The 18,527-nt window shown below is 37.4% G+C and overlaps 4 protein-coding genes across 6 annotated transcripts; 2 read left to right on the forward strand and 2 right to left on the reverse strand.

The window, feature by feature from the left end:
- Positions 1 to 478: 478 nt before the first annotated feature.
- Positions 479 to 5,870, forward strand: LOC111779122. The gene is made up of 8 exons (XM_023659196.1): positions 479 to 863; positions 958 to 1,025; positions 1,434 to 1,500; positions 1,594 to 1,742; positions 1,841 to 1,911; positions 3,513 to 3,581; positions 4,189 to 4,289; positions 5,315 to 5,870. The coding sequence occupies exons 1-8, from the start codon at positions 600 to 602 to the stop codon at positions 5,651 to 5,653; spliced, it is 1,128 nt and encodes a 375-aa protein (XP_023514964.1). The 5' UTR covers positions 479 to 599; the 3' UTR covers positions 5,654 to 5,870.
- Positions 5,871 to 7,162: 1,292 nt separating this feature from the next.
- Positions 7,163 to 10,405, forward strand: LOC111779125 (peptidyl-prolyl cis-trans isomerase CYP21-4). 3 transcript variants are annotated; one of them, XR_002812648.1, is made up of 9 exons: positions 7,163 to 7,302; positions 7,903 to 8,092; positions 8,296 to 8,335; positions 8,572 to 8,622; positions 8,758 to 8,843; positions 9,112 to 9,249; positions 9,339 to 9,489; positions 9,791 to 9,931; positions 10,171 to 10,405. XR_002812648.1 is itself a non-coding variant. In XM_023659200.1 (8 exons), the coding sequence occupies exons 2-8, from the start codon at positions 7,941 to 7,943 to the stop codon at positions 9,875 to 9,877; spliced, it is 705 nt and encodes a 234-aa protein (XP_023514968.1). In that variant the 5' UTR covers positions 7,163 to 7,302; positions 7,903 to 7,940; the 3' UTR covers positions 9,878 to 10,405. The 3 variants fall into 3 exon arrangements, 1 of the variants encoding a protein (XP_023514968.1); XR_002812649.1 differs by having other exon boundaries at positions 10,174 to 10,405; XM_023659200.1 differs by having other exon boundaries at positions 9,791 to 10,405.
- Positions 10,406 to 10,994: 589 nt separating this feature from the next.
- Positions 10,995 to 14,623, reverse strand: LOC111779121. The gene is made up of 7 exons (XM_023659195.1): positions 14,176 to 14,623; positions 12,912 to 13,673; positions 11,985 to 12,615; positions 11,790 to 11,890; positions 11,617 to 11,706; positions 11,388 to 11,515; positions 10,995 to 11,306 (listed from the first exon to the last, which is right to left on the reverse strand). Exons 2-7 carry the CDS (start codon positions 13,578 to 13,580, stop codon positions 11,165 to 11,167), a joined length of 1,761 nt encoding a protein of 586 aa, XP_023514963.1. The 5' UTR covers positions 13,581 to 13,673; positions 14,176 to 14,623; the 3' UTR covers positions 10,995 to 11,164.
- A 776-nt stretch (positions 14,624 to 15,399) lies between these two features.
- Positions 15,400 to 18,310, reverse strand: LOC111779124 (beta-carotene isomerase D27, chloroplastic). Its single transcript, XM_023659199.1, has 8 exons — positions 18,114 to 18,310; positions 17,943 to 18,032; positions 17,738 to 17,842; positions 17,495 to 17,594; positions 17,235 to 17,326; positions 17,054 to 17,134; positions 16,835 to 16,903; positions 15,400 to 15,682 (listed from the first exon to the last, which is right to left on the reverse strand). Exons 1-8 carry the CDS (start codon positions 18,240 to 18,242, stop codon positions 15,545 to 15,547), a joined length of 804 nt encoding a protein of 267 aa, XP_023514967.1. The 5' UTR covers positions 18,243 to 18,310; the 3' UTR covers positions 15,400 to 15,544.
- Between the last annotated feature and the right edge of the window lie 217 nt (positions 18,311 to 18,527).

Below are 18,527 nucleotides of genomic sequence, written 5' to 3' on the forward strand. Positions count from 1 at the left end.
GGATCTGCCAGTACTAGTTCATGCTCTAGTAATATGGATTTTACCATCTTATTGACTGTAATCAGCCAGCAGAAAAATGATCCTATTTGACCGCAAATGGAATAATCGGGAATCTCGAGTAACTGGTCAAGCCGCTAAAGTAACTAAAGTGGTGATAAATCCCATCAGTAAAATGGGTCTGTGTACTTGAAAACGCTAATGGGAAGACGTTTATCAACTATAACAAAGCTAGAACTCAATGGCATCATGCCATTCAGTTTAAAACATGGTCGTATCCTGTTAAGCCAAATGAGTTTGAAGTGTTATATTTAAAAATATTATAAATTTTAAATTAGGAAGGGTAAATTAAAATTAACTGAGTTAAATCGAATCGAACGACAAGGGTTCCCTCTCGCGCAAATCGCGACGATCACTCCTGGAAATGGCCAAAAGCGGTGAATTTTTATTGTAAAAACCTCACACAGAACAGAAAATGACGCCATTTATAGTCAACCGCGGCAGCCCATGCTTTAGGTCCGGGTCAGCTCAAGACTACAGACCCAACAACAGAATCAATTCACCTCCAGAATCGAACCCAGAAGAATCATCATCAGCGAGAAATGTTTCCTCCTCTTCTTCTTGCTATTCTGCTTCTCTCTGCTTTCGCGCCGATCGGGCCGGTCAAATCCCACGAGGAAACCGGCGACTGGAGCTGCGAATCGGACTCCGAGATCGGAATTGTTGCGGATTTTCGTCCCGGTATCATTACTCTTGATGGACACGCTGATGATTGGAAGGACATTGATGGATTCGAGTTCTCTCTCTTACAGGCTCTCGACCCTGACGATGACAATGAATACAGTGGTGGGAAGATGACCGTTAAGGTGCTTTTTATTTTTCAAATTTTGACCATTTGTGTGCATGTTGCTGGTCTTTTGTTCTCTCAGGGTTCTTATGGCGTTTGTGAATCGTTCATAGGCTTTACATGACGGTAGGGACGTGTTCTTCTTGCTCCAAGTTGATGGGGATTATCGATACATCAAAGGGTTAGTAATTTGGACTATGTCGTTTTGTTTTTTGTTTCTTTCGAAATCGTGATTGATCTTGATTCCTCCTTTTACCATGTTCGTGCATCTAATCGATTTTCACTGCTTCCAGTAAGTGGATGGAGATTAATCCGAGACAACTAATTGAACATGTACCCATTTTTAAAATTTTGATTCCTGATATGGAAATTTATCTGGAACTCAGTTTTGCTTCTGATTCTAGTTTTGGGGTTAGGCAATCTTTATGATCGTACGTTTGAAGCACACCCCACGATGGCAGCATACAAATTCATGCGTTGAATTGGAACTGCGAGTTTAGGAACATTATTTCATCATATCTTTGTTTAAATCTGTTTGTACCTTAAAAAGTTTTGGATGTAATTCTTGGTTATGGATGATTTGGTGCAGTGAAAGTTCCAAATGTCCATCAGTTGCTCTCATGTTTCAGATTGGTGAGAGTGCCACCTATCACAATGTAAGTCACTGCGCTGTTTTTCATGGCTTTATTTGACAGTTTCCATTGCTGCTTTGAGCTTTAGACTAAGACAAAACTCCTGTCTGTCTTAAGATGGGCGGTTGCAAGGAAGGAAAGAATACTTGCACGAACAAAACATGCAAGGGATATGAAGTCGATATCATGCACTTTTCTATTGGAAATGCTATTCCTGGACGGTTGTATGGTGGCGACACCGTAGACGTTGGAAATGAAGGAGACGAGTACATGAAATTATCTTCTCATCATTTTCACACCTACAAAGCAGCACGAGCGCACAACTTTTTAAAATGAATATCTAATTACCCCTTTTTGCAAACAGATTTGGACAACTGGTCGATTTGTACGCTTGGAATCCTCATTGTAGATTCTTGGATGGAATCAGCCCATCAGGTGATTTATACAAGCCAAATTACATAACTATTCTTTACCTTTTACAGTAATAAAGGTGGCCTATGAGTGTATGCTTGTATTATTATTTCTCTTGTGGGATGTATGCATGTATTATTAATAGATTATTAGAGGCTAATCTTGAACCCAGAGCTAGTTCTCTATAAGCAAGTATTAGTTTCAGAGCTGGTATTAAAAGATTACAAACAAGTTTAGCAACGAGCGTAACAGTGACATTGGAGAATTATTCCAGTTTCTTAGTAGAGTCGTATTATTGCCACTTAGATGTGGAACCGTCAGAAGTTTTTGGCATCCCTTAAGAGGGAAGAAATGAGGCCTCAAAAGACAACTCCTGATAGAGGGCCAAATATGATGGATAGTGTTAAAAATGCCAATATTCTTATCGTGCAGGATACGTTTATCAAACCGAGCGTTCCAATTAAATTGTTTGTTAATAATTCATCTTGTTGTCAAATGATGGACTTGCTTTCTATCTTCCTATGTGATTATTTTACCATGATTTTTATGAATATTCAGCTGCAAAGTGTAAACCAACAGGTAAATTTTGATTGCGCACTTCAATTTATACTCTTTTATGTTTCAAATACATTCAAGTTCATTTAGTCTCTTTTTTTTTTTTTTTTTTTTTTTTTTTGGTTCACAATCTCAGTCATTGAAGTTGAACTCTACTTCTCCTGTTCGTAGCAGATGCTATTTATTCGCAGTTACTACGTATCTACCACTTAATTGTTTAAAAATCTTTAGGATTCTATGTGCCTTAAAACTTATGCTTTTAAAGTAGAACTTTCTGTCAACCCCACTTTGAGCCAGCTCGATTGTGACATTCTTATCTCTGATATGTATTTTCTAGCCTTTTTGAGTATAATACTAAAAGTTGCTTTGTTTTATTGCTTTATAGCCTTGGAAAGATGAAACTCGTCGGGTTTTAGTGTATTTGAATGTATATTTCAATGGAAATATCTTTTGCCTCTATTCAAGACAAAATTTTGTACGAATGAAGATGTTTTATCCTACTTTTCTTTTGTTAATTATTTTCTATACTGGGAAACTATTCTTTTATTTGAATGTAACTATTTGAACAGTATAATTCTCTAATTGGAACCGAAAGAGAAAATGATGGCTCTATTTTACTGTAAACGCAACCGTCGAATAGGAATATTAGAAGGGTATAGTAGTAAATAGTTAGGGAGTATATTATGTTATGTGGTTATAAATATAGGGCGTGGGAAAAGAAGGTAAGCCTTGATTCAATTGGTTTGGTTTAGGGCTCGAGTGAGAGTGCTCAAGAAAGGGGAGGTTCTAAGTACCTCGAATACCTGGGTTATCGTGTAGTTCTATTATCTTTTACATTGCAATATATTTCGAATTCTATCATAAACTAACACGGTTATCAATTTTGTTTCACATTGCTCAGCAGCATATTTAACCTTTACTGTTTCATCACCAAGGTTATTCTACCAAATTTCATGTTAATGTTAAATTCTTGCATTTTCTCTTATTTTAACTATATTTCTGGAAGCCATCTGTTTGATGTTCCACATTGATCATACAACTTATAAGAGATGACCATCTTCCAATTTCAGCAAATGATTCGAGTGCCAAGAACGACTGGAAAGGCACATGGTGGCACAGCAGCTTTACCCATCATTCAGGTAATTGAATAGCTTCATTGTGGGATTAATAATATACGCTTAATCAAAGAAGTTGGATACTTATTTTGTAGCTCTGATTAATATTACCCTGTGAAATGTAAAAGTGTGACTGAGGGTAAAGGATGTTAAAGTCCGTATGTTAGCACATATTATCCGCTTTGGCCTGTTACGTATCGTCGTCAGTCTCACGGTTTTAAAACACGTCTGTTAGAGAGAGGTTTCCACACCCTTATAAGGAATGCTCGTTCTCCTCTCCAACCGATGTGAGATCTCACAATTCACCCTTTTTGGGGGCTCAACGTCTTTGTAACGGGCCAAAGCGGACAATATCTGCTAGCGGTGGGTTTGGGATGTTATGAAAGGCCACTCTTTCTTGTTTGCATTTCAGCCAAGGGCTATAATCCTGCTATTTCATTGATGATGCTTGTCTTATCCTTTTTTTAAGTCTTTTTCTTGACAAATCTGATGTGGGAAGTACAGTATATAACGTTGCCGTTATTATCAACAATCTTTAGCATGAGTTTTATTTGATCATGGTATTCATGTCAGCTCCATAGAGATTTATTTTATTTTATTTTCAGTATCAAACTGAGAGAGGTTTTTGCAGGTTTTGTGGCGGCAGACAGTCCATATTCATCAGAAAACTCGACGGGCACTTATTATTTTGAATTCTCTAGGGCTTTAAGAACCTCAGATCGCCTTCAACAGGTTAGAAAGCCTTCTGATGCACATATATTTAGACAATTCATGTTAGATACTAAAAGAAATGGCTTAAAGATGCCCAACTAGTTTCTAGTTCTCACGACTTTACTAACGACGAAATTTATTACGGACTATACTTCTTTGTTTCGTAGTCCCGTGTCAAAAACATTTTAAAAGCCACCAAAATTTGATCACTGAAAACAAGAAGCGAAAAAACTGGAACGGAGTAGTTTTTATGAGCTTAACTTTTCGTAACAAAAATGAGAAAACTCGAAACAAAATGGTTGTTGAACACACATTGGCTTTCCCTACCACACACACCTGTTTAGTGAGATTCATTCTACCTGTTTCTAAATGATACCTGCATAATCCACACAACCAGAGCGATAAAGCTCTAATTACATCATAATTATATCATAGATGATGTAACAGTCCAAGCCCACTGCTAGTAGATATTATCCTCTTTGGGCTTTTCCTTCGGACTTCCCCTCAAGGTTTTTAAAACACGTCTGCTAAGGGGTCCAGCACTCCTAGTTGCTCCCCTCTCCAATCGGTGTGAGATCTCACAATCCGGCCCTGAAAGCGCTCCCACTTGCTCCCCTCTCCAATCGGTGTGAGATCTCACAATCCACCCCCTTTAGGGCCAGCGCTGACACTCGTTCCCCTCTCCAATCGATGTGGGATCTCACAATCCACCCCTTTTAGGGCCTAGCGATGGCATTCGTTCTCCTCCCCATCAATGTGGGATCTTACAATCCACCCCCTTTAGGGCTCAACTAGCGCTGGCACTCGTTCCCCTCTCCAATCAATGTGGGATCTCACAATCCACTCCCTTCGAGGCCTAGTTTCCTCGCTGGCACTCGTTCCTCTCTCCAATCCACGTAGGATCCCACATATAAGCTCCAATTACATCATAGGAATTACAAGAACAAAAGTTCTTCCATCATAAATTTGTAGCTATTTTGGAAAACCTTTTCAGATTTTTGCGACTGTCTGGATTATACCGATTTGTTGTCACCTGAAAACTGCAGGATGCCCAGTTCGTCATTGGTGGAACAAGCAAAATGTCAGCTGCATTTTGGTATCCAGTCGACGGGCTGCCATGGCATGCATCAGGACACTACTCCATTCACTGTGATTGGACACCCATGGATATCACTTCCAGTACTTCAAAATTAACCTCATTATCAGGGGTTGGCTCAGGAAGTTCTGCAAGCATTTTTGCTCTCTTGATCTCAGTAATCTCTTTGTGCCTCTCTGTTGTTGTTGTGTACAGACTCTTCAGACCTCCTCAGAATGTGGCTGTCGAGTACAGAGTTCTGAGACCTCAGAACGTGGGCCTTACCTCCATGGACAACAACAATCTTTAGAGTAAGTGCTTTTGGATTGTACGATTGATCAACATTTTGTGTACTTCACAGATTATATGTACTTCCAAAGCTTTTCAGTTTTTGTAGTTCCTTATGGGCTAACAATTTTTTTACTACAAGGTTTCCATTTTTAGTTTATTATAAAGATGTCCATTTTGAGTTGAGTTGGATTAGATAGTGAAAGAAACGCAGTGTATGGACTCGTCTTTCCATTTGATTTGTTCATGTAAACTATATGGTTTATTATTCAAAACTAAATGTAAAATAAAAAAAGAACGGAATTACATGGAACTTATGGGGTAGACATGTTAGAAATTGGAGATAATGGGGAAAAAATAATATTTCTACTTTTAAATTTTCAATTTTGCATCTCACTTTCAATCAATTTTATTTTTAGTTTTGAAGGAAAAATATTTGGAGAAAAAATGACATGTTTATATGGAAAATTTTCTTGAATATTTTTTAAATTATTATTTTAATAAATTTGATAAAAGTTTTAGAATATAGAAATTTGTCCCTAAGACGTGTTTTAAAAATTTTAAGGGGAGGTTTGAAGGAAAAGCTTTATCAGTGCTAGGCATCGGCTGAACTCCAAAGGGAGGTGGACTCTAGACGGTGTGACAATGAGGACACCGGGTCTTTACTCAAAGGGAGATGGACACTAGAAGGTGTACCAGTGAGGACACTGGGTCTTTATCCAAAGGGAGGTGGACACTAGAAGGTGTACTAGTGAGGACACTGGACCGAACCATTATCTATAAGTATATGAAAGGACATTGGGCCTCCGAAAGGAGATAGATCGTGAGATTCCACATCGATTAGAGAGGGAAACAGACCATTATTTATAAGTATGTGAAAATGACTCCTAAAACACACGTTTTAAAAACTTAACGTTAATTATTTTTCCTTGACAAATTAATAAATATGACAATAAATTTTGCAATCTATTATAATTTCTCTAAATTAGAGAGGGAAACAAGATCGATAAATAACACAAAATTAGTTTAAATCTCAACCATTTCCGTCGCTAGAAAATAAGTTTTTATTTGTTCAATATTGAAAATGATATAATGAAAGTACACGTTCAAAGATAAATATGCAACTAGTTGAAGTAAAAATTTATACAATTTTAAATAAATGTGAGATAAATTTATATTGACATTAAAAATATAACTTAAATTACAAATTCAAATTTTTCAACATTTATAGAATATATTTAATAGGTGATCTAATTTTTTAAAAAAGAAAATTAAAGATTTGTTAGACAAAAAAAATTAAAAGATTAAAGACTAAGACATAAAATCGATTTTTTTTTTTTTAAATTTAATTAACAATATATTATATATAAAAACTTGATTTTTCAGAAAAAAAAAAAAAAGAATTAAAATCAGTCGTTATAATTGGGCCGGAGCCTTCGGTAGATGAAGCCCGGCCCATTACACTTGCCCGTATGGAGATGAACTGTTTTCTACCTGGGAACGGAAAGGAGGAAAAAAATAAGAAATAAAAAATAAAAAAATTCAAACGAAAACCTTGAACTCGAGATTCCTTCTATTTCGAACAGGAGGGCCACCGAATTCAGAAAAGACTTTCCAACCGCCAGATTTATTGTCTCTGCACAGAAATTCGCGACCTGTAAGAAATTTCAGGTACGTTTTGCAACTCTTCACTCTCGAAATCCATAAGGCTTCATTGGAGTCATCCCCACAGTTTGTTGCTTGATTCGACATCTGGTTTGGCGGGAAAATCTCGTTGTTTGGGCTTTAGTTTTGATAACTGGACGATTTAACTTGATCTATCGATTGTGTTAGCATCCTGAGAGGTCATGAATCATTTACTTCTATGGTTTGATTGTTCGATCGTAATTCAGAAGTTGTTTGTAGATTTCAGTTTATTATTGGTAGATACTTCAGAATTGCCGGTGTTTAGATGAGAGATGTGTTTTTTTTTTTTTTTTTTTTAATTTCTTTTATATATATAGTAATTATTGCATGAGTTTCTTGATTTACTTTTTCCATGTACTCGTGAATCGTGTGTTTCTTGGTTCTGAACAATCCTGTATGTTAAAAAAACAACTGCCACCTACCTTCATATGCTCGTTGATGGCGCTGCATGCATTTCCAACTTCAGGATCGGTTGAATTTTGTTAAATGGAACAATATTACTGATTCTGTAAATTTGGAACTGGAAGAACTTGTATAAACTATGAAGTACCAGGGCCTTATATTCTTCTTTATGAATTCCTGCAGTGGAACTGTCTCTAGGTCGAAACTGAAGTTTCGAATCAATGGCAAGGATCAAGCCACAAACTTTGCTTCAACAGAGCAAAAAGAAGAAAGGGCCTTCGCGGATTAGTCTTACCACAATTGTCACATGCAGCTTGATTATCGCTTTGTTTGTGTTTTTCCTGCATACCACATATAGACATTGGTCTCATAGGTTAGTAACAGCGTTGTTATGTTCCTGGAGTTCGTATTCTCATGAAATTTATCAGAATTTCAATACTTTTACTTTATTGATTAAAATGTTTAATGTTGGTCGAGACTTGAATACAGTTCAACATTTTTTGGTATGTTTATGTGGAATTGAGGCTGCGAGAGATATCTTTTACTGACTTAACTTTTCTCCCGTATCCAATTCAGGTCCAATTTACAATCAGAGAATGTTTATTCAGGTTCTGAGGTACATAGGTCAATTTTGATTCTTATTTTAGAATGAATTCGATGATTCCTACATTATTCTATTAGCATATTCACTTCTCTTCTTCATTTTTAACGTTCTAACTGATAATTGTTGATATAATTTTGCACATCTTAGTGCAAGTCTATCTTCATAACATAAAGTTTTCATCACACTTGAAGAGCATGGCACTATTTCATGATTTATCTCTGCTTTCTAAGTCTTCTCATACTTTGCAGACTGAAAATGCTGTGTTCGATGCGAAAAAAACAGATCTACCTGGATATGCTGTAGGTTTTCCCATTCCTGTCCCTGTCTGCCTTATGAATGTTTAGTTGTTATCTAAAAAAAATAAAAAAAATCCCTTCTATTGCTGTATGAACTCGTGAATGATAATAATTCTCATGTTTTCTCGCTGTTAATAGGTTTTCAGTACTTCAAAGGGCTCAATTGTTGTGGAGCTTTACAAAGAAAGTGCCCCTGAAGTTGTTGATGAATTTATTGATTTATGGTGAGCATTATAAATACGTAATATTCCATTGTCTATACTGTGGAGGGTCTGCATTTCATTTTGACTTACTAGTAATTGGAGGATAACATGTCAAATTGAATGTTGCCAATTTAACACCCCCTCCCAGACTCGAAGTTTCAAAAGGGGTTGTATTTTTCATTTTACTCTTGCATGACATAGTGTTCACTCAAAACTATAATTTTGATCATCTCCCATCTACCATTTCCCTTGGCATTAAACATTCGCCTTTGAAATATTGGGTTTTCAGTCAAAAGAATCATTTCAATGAAATGCTGTTTCAACATGTGGTGAAACATTATTCAATTCAAGTGGGCAACAACCAAGATCTTGGGGTTGCAGAAGATTGGATTCTGGGAGGAAAGCATCACAGTCAACCTGATGCAAGGTTGTTGTCTTTTAATTCATTGTTGATGGTTGATATTGTACAGTTTTTCAATTTCAAATTATCTGATAGCATTTTTTATGGTCAATCAGTTTGAAACATGATGCCTTTTTAGTTGGGACTCCAAGGGGGAAATCTAAGAACAAAGGATTTGAGATTTTCATTACAACTGCACCAATTCCAGATCTTAGTGAGAAGCTGATCATCTTTGGGCGAGTAATCCAGGGAGAACACGTTGTACAGGTGATAACTTTGCTTTCTGTTGTTTGTTTTGAGGTACTTCTGACGTTTCCACTTCTTATTGAGTTTTTTGACTGAGAAATTTAAATTTCAAATTTCAGACCTAACTGAACCCTTCTGCTAGAATATTCTTTACATGAGATCTTCTAACAGACCTATGAATTATCCATCACGCGATTCCAAACTAAGTGGTTTCCTGTTTCATTTTAGTTGGTTGTCCTTGATTAGCTAACCATTTCTGCAAGATCATCTGTTGACCATCATCACACTATATTGATGTTCGTCAAGCATTTTTATTTCTCAGGAGATTGAAGAGGTGGACACCGATGAGCATTTTCGACCCAAATCTACAATTAAAATAAACAACATTGCCCTGAGAATGAAAATATGAAAGGCTGCCTTGCACATCGGAGTGCATTTGGCATATTGGGCTCCTACCTTTCAAGTGAGTGTTTTCCTCTTCCCCTAACCTACATATCAGTTCGTAGGGATAATTTTCCTGATGAGACATGACTCGGAATTTTCATTCAAGTATTTGTTCGGCCACGTTACTGCAGTGTTAGCCTTTGTTGGCTGGGCTAGGAGAGGAGCTTTTCAAATTCCTTCATCTTTGTGTAATATGCTTTATTTGGGGACGTGATTTGGTAGTGTCACTTGTTTTATAAACTTTGAAATGTTATACAGCAGGTGATTGGATTTTTGAGTGGCCATCGGACTTCATCATGGAGATTCTTTTCACTTCTCTTTGGTGGTAGGCGTTAGTACATCAGATTGGCGAATGGATATCAATTTGATATAACAAAATTTTCGTATATTCATTATTTGAGTTTGTTGTGATCAATGCCCATTGTAAACGAACATGAAAACTATATCTCACTTTCAGATTATTGAGGTTATTTGAGCTAAGATGGTTTAGTGAGATGAGATGCCTTATGATTGATGAAGATCGAATCTTCAGACTCCAAGAAAATGGGAGTTTGATGATCTTAAGTTTTCCTATTACATCGTCTTAGTATTAATCTTGAAAAAGTAAAAACGTTTTTCGTTCAAAATTTCATTTTTCGTCTCTAAATTAACTATTTAGAGTAACGCCACAACTTTTGTCAACTTCTCCCTATTCAAGGTTATATACTGTGGGAGCCACTGTTGTTACTCTCTTGCTCCCTTGTTTTCTAAAACCTTTTGTGAACCATGTTACTCAACCTTCTGAACTATTGTTGTTACTCTCTTGCTTGCTTATATAACTGTCTCTTTCGAAGAAAATTTCTCAACCCTCATTTTCTAAAACATGTTCTTAAACTGAGGCTAGGGATTCGAGCATACGTCACTTGGCCGTAAGCGATGCAAGAACGAATTGGCTTAGTTCACTTGACGTTGTATGCAAGTCCACTACCATCTTCTAGGAAAGTAAAATCTAAGCTTAAGCAGGAAGCTAATTAATCATAAAAAAAAAAAAAAACAAGTTAGCATTAATTCTATTATTTGTTTTAATTGAGGCAATATAGTTGAGTTGTTTCCAAACTTTGTATGTACTTAAAAATGGGTATGGGGCACTTAAGAACACATTCAAAAACATTTCTTCCATCAACGTCTCTGCAATTATATATCTCTATCTAACTTCGTTTAAATGTGCAGAGAATCAATCAATGAACAAAATGCAAACAGACCTAATAACAATCTAGCACCTACTTTCTGTCAACTGCTCTTGAACTGCTTTGTAACACACGAGACTGCAAAGAGGGAGGTTCGACTTTGAATCCCGATACTTGTATGGATTCGAACACGATGGCCCTGCACAGTTTTCCCGCCGAGGAGGATAGCTGAAAACGAACATTGTATAGGGATTTTCAGACAAACGAAAAGAATGCTTTGGGTTAAGTAAGGCGTGAAGAAGATGATACCTGCATGGTCGAGAATCAAATATGCTCGGAAGACCCATATCATTCGGAAACGTCACCACCGTACCAGAAGGACCCATGACCCATCTGATGGTGTTTGATAATAGCTTCTGAGCATTTGCAGCCTTCTCCTGTGGAAATTGAGGGAATAGAATCAAGCTGATGTTCTTGTACTATATAAAACACCAACACAATTAAGAACTTATAAGATCGGATCGACCCTACACGGTACCTGAGCTAATTCTTCCTGGCGTTTCTTCTTTTTATCTTCCCGCTTCTTTCGGCTTGAATCTTGACCGAGTATCTTTCTAATTGCCTCCGCCTAACAGGCTTAGATCCATCAGGAACAATGTCGAATGGATATGAACGATTCATAATGGAAATGTTATGGTGAAGAGAACAAACCTCGGATTCCCTAGCAGCCTTCTCGACTTGCATTCTCCGTCTTTGCGCAGCTTCCACCTTCTTAAGTTGCTGTTCCACGTCGGTAAGCTTCTCTTTTTGCTCTATGAACAAACAAAATGAAAATAATTAGGTTACAACTAAGGTAAATGAAAAGCTGATATTAATGTGGAAAGGTCCATATAGAAGTCTGCTTACTTCTGGGTGGAGCGGGCGGTAATCCATTTGGGAACTCGATCAAAGTAGCACCTCGAGTCGATGATGCATCTTTGCTAGATTGAAGAGCTCTTTGACGAGTGGTGAGAGTCATTTCTCGCTTACCATCCATCAACGTGTCGATGGATTCCTTCCTCTGCTTCTTATGGTTAGCTTCAACGACGCCATCAGATGCTGATTCTTCTTCTTCCTCGTAATCTTTGTCATCAGACCCCATTTCTGTTCTAGCCTTCTTCCCATCTTTGTCATGCTTCAGTGCACCATAATTCTCCATGCTAGAAATGCTAGAAAGTTTCCGCTGCTTCTTGCTCGGTCCTTCACCATCATCATGGTATCCTACGGAAGCTCTTGAAGTTTTGAGCTTCTCCAAATACCGTATCTCATCATCATCATCATCATCGAAATCTCCATCAAGAACACGCTTCTTCGAGGCTCTTTTACTCTTCCGAAGCGACTCTGCTCCATGCTTCCCAGAAGAATTCCTCCCCGACGTCTTCCCTGTCAAAGACTCCTCCTTTTCAAGACCAAAACCACCTCTAGAGAAGTCCCTCCATGGAACTCCGTGCAATCCGCCTTTTCTTTCCGAAGGGGAATGATTTCCATTAAAGGTTTCCTAACACATTAGAGAGAATACCATATCAGTTTCAAGTGTTCCAGTTCGAACAGAGAACTTATTTGGTTATAACCTACACAATAGCACTAACATTAACTTCCGTATAAGAAACGTTTCCAAGCGTTACCAAGAATTTAGTCATCAACCCCACGATCAATACTACTTTATAACAAGATTACTTAAACTTAACCACATAAACCTCCTACGAACATGAAAAGAGAACAAAATCGACGCAGACAAAGTGCAAAGAGCAAGGATAATATCGGTGCATTGACTAGCGAAACAGTGTCTCGTACCAGAACATTGTTCTTGTGTTGCTGCCTATGAATATCTGAAGGTTGAGAGCTCTTTGAAGAACTTCCTTTAGATGAGCCGTTGGGAGGGGAAGTGGCTTGAATAGTGCGAGTGACCCCGCCAACCTTAAGCTTAACCTTCTTGACCTTATTATCGTTTCCTACTCCTTCAACGTAAAGTCCTTTCTGTCCAGAACTTGAACTTTCACCACCATACCTTCCACCATATGGATCAATGCTGCTCGACTCCGATTCAATACCATCTGATCCCTTGCTCGTGCTTCTCCAATTAGCAGGGGCAAGGACACCTTCACTGCTGCGTTTATTATCACTAGCATTCCGTCCAGGTTCGCTACGGTAATATGAATTATAACTTCCATCCTTTTTGCTTCTTTTAAGAAAATGTTCGTTTTCGGCCCCGCTAGCAGATGAGCCTCTAGATACACATTGATTGAGACTTAATTCTTTTCTCCTAGAACCACCATCACCTCCACCATTCTCATCACTAGATAACTTGACTGCATCATCAGAAGGCGGAGTTGACGATGAAGGTGAAGGATCAAGACCTTCAGTAAATTGCTGTGACTCGAGTCGAGGTCTACGAGAAGTTCGACTCCTTTTCCTCCTCATGGTAGAGTTTCCATAAATCCCCGAAGTCCCGAACTCTTCCATAACCGATTTTTTCCCCTCAATTGGTATAAGACTACACAACAATAGGCCTTAAACACCAAATCACAGGAACAATAGCAGGTTATTTCAACACCCCTGAAAAGAACCAAAAAACAGTACCTTCAGAAGAATGTCTTAAACAGGATAAATCCACAGCCATTCACAAAACACGATTCAGAGAACCAAAACATATACATATACATATACATATACAACACTAGAACACAGAGAAAAACATCCCATTAACAAACATCCAAACTAAAACTTAAGAATAAGAACAAGAACAGGGAGAGACTGAACGAGAGCAATGATTCAAGGAATCAAAGCATGAGGAACAAAACTCAATCCGCGATCAATTGCAGCCTCAACAATGACAAATCAAAAGAACCCTCAGATTAATGTGAGAAAGAGAAAAAATCCATTCACAACCCCTCCAAATCATAAGCCAAAAACACAAACTCCCACACAAATCGCTCATAAAAAAACCCACCAAACATGCATCGTTCCTCACAAAGAACCAAAACCAAAGACAACCCACCAAGCCAAAATCCAAAAAACAAAAAACCCAATACACACCAAAAGGAAATTACCCCATTACCTGGAGAAGAGACAGCAACACCACGCTCAAGTCGCACAACCCACAAACCCACAAACGAAACGAGAGACACCCAGATGAAAAAACTCGAGAAAGAACAAAAGTTAGGGAAAAGAAAAGGAGGGAAGAACCGATTGAAGAAGGGGAGTGAGAAGGGAGGACGAAAGAGGGAGTCGATGCTAGAAAAGGGAATTAGGGTTAGAAGCGAAGAAGCAAAATTGGGGAAAATAATGGGAATGAGAGAGAAAAAAGAAGAAAGAAAGAAGGGGGAGAGGTGGTGGTGATGGTAAAGGAGGAGAGGAGGACTAATAATCTCCCGCTTGTTCACCATTTTTTGGCTAATTCCACTCCACCCCTTCCCTCAAAATCCCACGCTGTGATTTTTTTTGGGTTCCCCCTCTTTGTCAAATGCGGTCACGCGACTCACTGAGCCAACTCGGACAGACCCATCTTTCTCTTTCTCTTCGCCCCTTTTCTTTCTTCTCTACTTCACTACCCGCGCTGCAAGTATGTGCGCATTTTAGAGTTAAACTGCGCATTTTCAGCGCAGGTTAGCGTCAATGGAACGTTCCTTATTCGTTACATGTGTGGTATATATATACAATGGCGTAAACGCCCCTGGGGATTTGAGATTTTACGGAAGTGCCACTAGAAGATTTCAGCTTTTATGTAAATGTGCCTCTTTTGGCAGGTTCCAAGAATCAGACAGGTCGTTTATTGGAGGATTCTTTGTTCTTTTCTTTTCATTTAAAATTCGTTGATTTGCTTTTTTTTTATTGGTCTTTGTGTTTTAAACTTTCATTTAAAATTCTCATTTTAATATTACCCTCAATTCTTGATTATATATATATATAGTTTCTATTATTTAAAAATTTTAATGTTATTTTCTTTTGGATACTTTATTTTGAAAATTGAGTCTTTTAAATATTAAAATTAGTTTATATATTTTAAAGATTTAAATTTTTGTTTATTTAATCTTTGAATTTTTAAAAATGTCTTTCAATTTTATGTCTAATAAATCCTTCTAAACGTTTAATTTTGTGTCTAAAGACACGTGAAGCTTTTTTTTTAAAAATTGAATAAGACAATAATCTACTAAATATAAAATAAAAAATTTAATCACGTATTAGACATAAAATTGAGAGTTTAAGAACCTATTATTAACTATTTTTTTAAAGTTTAGTGACATAAAATTGAAAAAGTTTATAAACTTTTCAAAAGTTTGGAGATTATTTGAAGCCTTCAAATAAATAAACTCATAATTTTTTTTTTTTTTTTAGTACAAGAAAATTCAGAGATGTGGAAGGCAATCGGTTAGCAAGCAATCCCAGCTCATTCAGCACCATCCCAAGCTCGTCATAGGCTGCTCGGTCTATGCTTTAGGGCACTGCGTTGCACTCATCTTACTCAAAACTTCTCTTCTTCTTGTGGCATGAGGACATATCTCCAAGCAAGGCTCTTTCAGTATGCTGTCTTCTTCAGGCAGAGGAGGAAGAACACCAAATTTGAACTTTGACATTCGGTTGCCCCACAAGGAAGAAAAAAAAGGAAAGTGAAGTTGATTAGATTCATACAAGGTGCTGATATGGGTATCATTAAACAGGTGGGTTGTGCGAAGATTGTTGGGAGAGGAGTCTCACATCGACTAATTAAGGGGTGATCGTGAGTTTATAAGTAAGGAATACATTTTCGTTGGTACAAGGCCTTTTGGGGAAACCAAAACCAAAAGCAAAGCCACAAGAGCTTATACTTAAAATGGACAAATCAGGAATACATTTTCGTTGGTACAAGGCCTTTTTGGGGAAACCAAAACCAAAAGCAAAGCCACAAGAGCTTATACTTAAAATGGACAAATCAAACTATTGTGGTTGACGCTAGGATGCATATTTCACTCCCAATTCTGCTAAGTTAAACCGCCCTTTGATCAAAATTACAGAAAGTGACAGCCACAACAAGTTCCATACACTAGTCCCAAAAGCCAAAAGCATTTCCAAACTATGGATTTATTTGGTTCAATTCAATAAGTGGCTAATGACATCTTCATAGAGCTAGAGTCTAAAGGGGAGATGTATTCCTTACTTATGAACCTATGATCATTTCCTAAATTAGTCAATGTGGGACTCCCTCCGAACAATCCTCCCTGAGGTCTATGTAGCCCTCGAACAGCCTCACCTTAACAATCCACTTTGAGCATAACAATGGGACGATATTGTCCTACTTTGAGCCTAAGCTGTCATGGCTTTGCTTTGGGCTTCTCCAAAAGGCCTCATGCTAATGTAGATGTATTCCTTACTTATAAACTCATAATCATTCTTTAAATTAGCCAACGTGGGACTCCCTCCTAACAATCTTCAACACACTACACGTCCCATACACTAATCCCAAAACCATTTCCAAACTATGGATTTATTTGATTCAATTCAATTGGGAATCTGGCTAATGATATCTTCATAGAACTAGAGTCTAGATGTCAATAGCAGTGTTCGTCAAGGTTAAAAGGAGAATCACACTAAATTCAGTAACTTCATTTCAATCAAGTCACAATACTTTGGATCCAAACATTCCAGGAGATCGATACAAACAATATCATGTAATAGGACTTATCCGTTCTACCCACAAAGCTACCCAACAGTGGAACAGAAATGTTAAGTGATAGAATTACCTGACAACTATAGTCATTGAAGTTTGGCTCCATTAATAGAGGAATTCCCATCTGGTTCTTGAAGAAGCTCTACATCACAATCAAGGTTGTCGAGATTTGTTCGAGTCAAGTCAAATGAATAGTGTGTGCAGAATCAAGAGACTCGAACGAACAAGACGTTCCCAAATTACCAGTAATGTAAAGAAAGAGCTTGATATATATAGGTTGGCAAGAACAAACCTGAGTAGGAAACTTGCAAGTGTTGAGACAAATTCCTATGCATTTACTTTCTTCTAAGTACTTGCATTTTTCAACGAAAACCTGCATCAGTAAGCTTTAAATATTGAATTGATGTTTAAAAAATCCAAAATCTCAGCAACTCCCACGGAAATTCATGAACATGGTAATCAATAATTCATACCCCACTTTGGCAAGACGATCCATCAGGTAATTCAATTGAATTTACAGTACAAGTTCCCATTAGCCATTGACAAGTAAACGCAGTCACCCTTGCTTTCAACACAGAGGAAAAAGAAAAAAAGAGAAGAACAGTTCAACTAATCTTCAAAATCTTACACCAGATGGATCAAAGTCAAACAAATGAAAAGTAATTGATTCCCAAATAAAAAGGAACAATATCCAAATTCTAGATACAGATAAAGATTGAAGGGCTCAACTCACCGACCATAATCGCAGCCACTTTGCCACCAGCTATAGGTGATACCAGCATCCGATAAAGTTCCAATAGAAGAGGAGGAAACAAAGCTATTAAAATTCGAACCTGCAGCCATAACCAAATTTCCATAATGAAATCTACGAACCTAACTCGCGATTACAATTTCAGCTACAATCAAATGTTCAAGGAGTACAAAAAACTTAGATGTTCTGTTCTGTATCTACAAATTGTTCTTAAAAAAGAAATACCGACGCTTCTATGGTATCGGAATTGGATTTGCCCTTCATCGTGAGCCTGTTAGCGACTTCGATTAGTCCATCATATCCAGGTTTTTCAGAATCCCAGCCGACTTCCTGCAGTCAAAACACACATTAAAGAATTAACTTCAACTACTTGCTTTCTCAGAAACTCGATTGGTGATAACAACGAAAGTGAAGTGTGAAATTAAACAACCTGAACCATTTTGCTTCGGAAGAGGTTGAGGAAGAAATCGTCGAGCATTCCAGGCTTGTATTCGGGCTTTGAAGATACTTCAACCTTTGTCTATGGATTGATTCAAATACAATGAAGATAAGAAAAAGTCGATTGAATTCAAAAACGGCGAGGGGAAGATTGAAACCCTACCGATTCAGATTGAACAGCGAAGCAGGAGATGTTTAAGGGACGCTTTCGAAGGTGGGATTTGGAGGAGAAACGAAGAGCAGCTGAAGAGATGGTGGCTGGAGGATGAAGAAGAAGAGCCACTGGCTTCATTTTCACTTTCCACACACAACCGAAACGCTTCACTGTTTTGGGCTTTTAGAACGAATATCCCAATTTTGCGAGGGCAATTAGATAAATATTCCTTTGATAACTAACTAAACTATAACTACACACACATCCTATTTCATATTTCACAATTAATTTTTTTAATTTAAAAAATAACCCTTTTATAATTTTCTAATTAAAAAAAAAAAATTAATGTATAAAGGCTGAAAATTTATTATAGGAAAAAGACTATTAGACTATATATTATCAAACTAAGGAAATAAATTCTAA

The sequence above is a fragment of the Cucurbita pepo genome, chromosome LG17, assembly GCF_002806865.2.
Source record: "Cucurbita pepo subsp. pepo cultivar mu-cu-16 chromosome LG17, ASM280686v2, whole genome shotgun sequence".
NCBI lineage: Eukaryota > Viridiplantae > Streptophyta > Magnoliopsida > Cucurbitales > Cucurbitaceae > Cucurbita > Cucurbita pepo.

What these genes read in the sequence shown, in the direction of transcription:
- LOC111779124 (XM_023659199.1), bottom strand. Translation starts at nt 18,242, where the DNA reads ATGAAGCCAGTGGCTCTTCTTCTTCATCCTCCAGCCACCATCTCTTCA. An exon ending in TCGCTGTTCAATCTGAATCG is followed by an intron (nt 18,033 to 18,113) that starts GTAGGGTTTCAA and finishes ATCAATCCATAG; the next exon opens with ACAAAGGTTGAAGTATCTTC. An exon ending in TCCGAAGCAAAATGGTTCAG is followed by an intron (nt 17,843 to 17,942) that starts GTTGTTTAATTT and finishes TTTTGACTGCAG; the next exon opens with GAAGTCGGCTGGGATTCTGA.
- LOC111779125 (XM_023659200.1), top strand. Translation starts at nt 7,941, where the DNA reads ATGGCAAGGATCAAGCCACAAACTTTGCTTCAACAGAGCAAAAAGAAG. An exon ending in TATAGACATTGGTCTCATAG is followed by an intron (nt 8,093 to 8,295) that starts GTTAGTAACAGC and finishes TATCCAATTCAG; the next exon opens with GTCCAATTTACAATCAGAGA. An exon ending in AGGGAGAACACGTTGTACAG is followed by an intron (nt 9,490 to 9,790) that starts GTGATAACTTTG and finishes TTTATTTCTCAG; the next exon opens with GAGATTGAAGAGGTGGACAC.
- LOC111779122 (XM_023659196.1), top strand. Translation starts at nt 600, where the DNA reads ATGTTTCCTCCTCTTCTTCTTGCTATTCTGCTTCTCTCTGCTTTCGCG. An exon ending in GTGGGAAGATGACCGTTAAG is followed by an intron (nt 864 to 957) that starts GTGCTTTTTATT and finishes AATCGTTCATAG; the next exon opens with GCTTTACATGACGGTAGGGA. An exon ending in GGATGGAATCAGCCCATCAG is followed by an intron (nt 1,912 to 3,512) that starts GTGATTTATACA and finishes TTCCAATTTCAG; the next exon opens with CAAATGATTCGAGTGCCAAG.
- LOC111779121 (XM_023659195.1), bottom strand. Translation starts at nt 13,580, where the DNA reads ATGGAAGAGTTCGGGACTTCGGGGATTTATGGAAACTCTACCATGAGG. An exon ending in GCCAGGAAGAATTAGCTCAG is followed by an intron (nt 11,516 to 11,616) that starts GTACCGTGTAGG and finishes CAATTTCCACAG; the next exon opens with GAGAAGGCTGCAAATGCTCA. An exon ending in TTTGATTCTCGACCATGCAG is followed by an intron (nt 11,307 to 11,387) that starts GTATCATCTTCT and finishes GTTCGTTTTCAG; the next exon opens with CTATCCTCCTCGGCGGGAAA.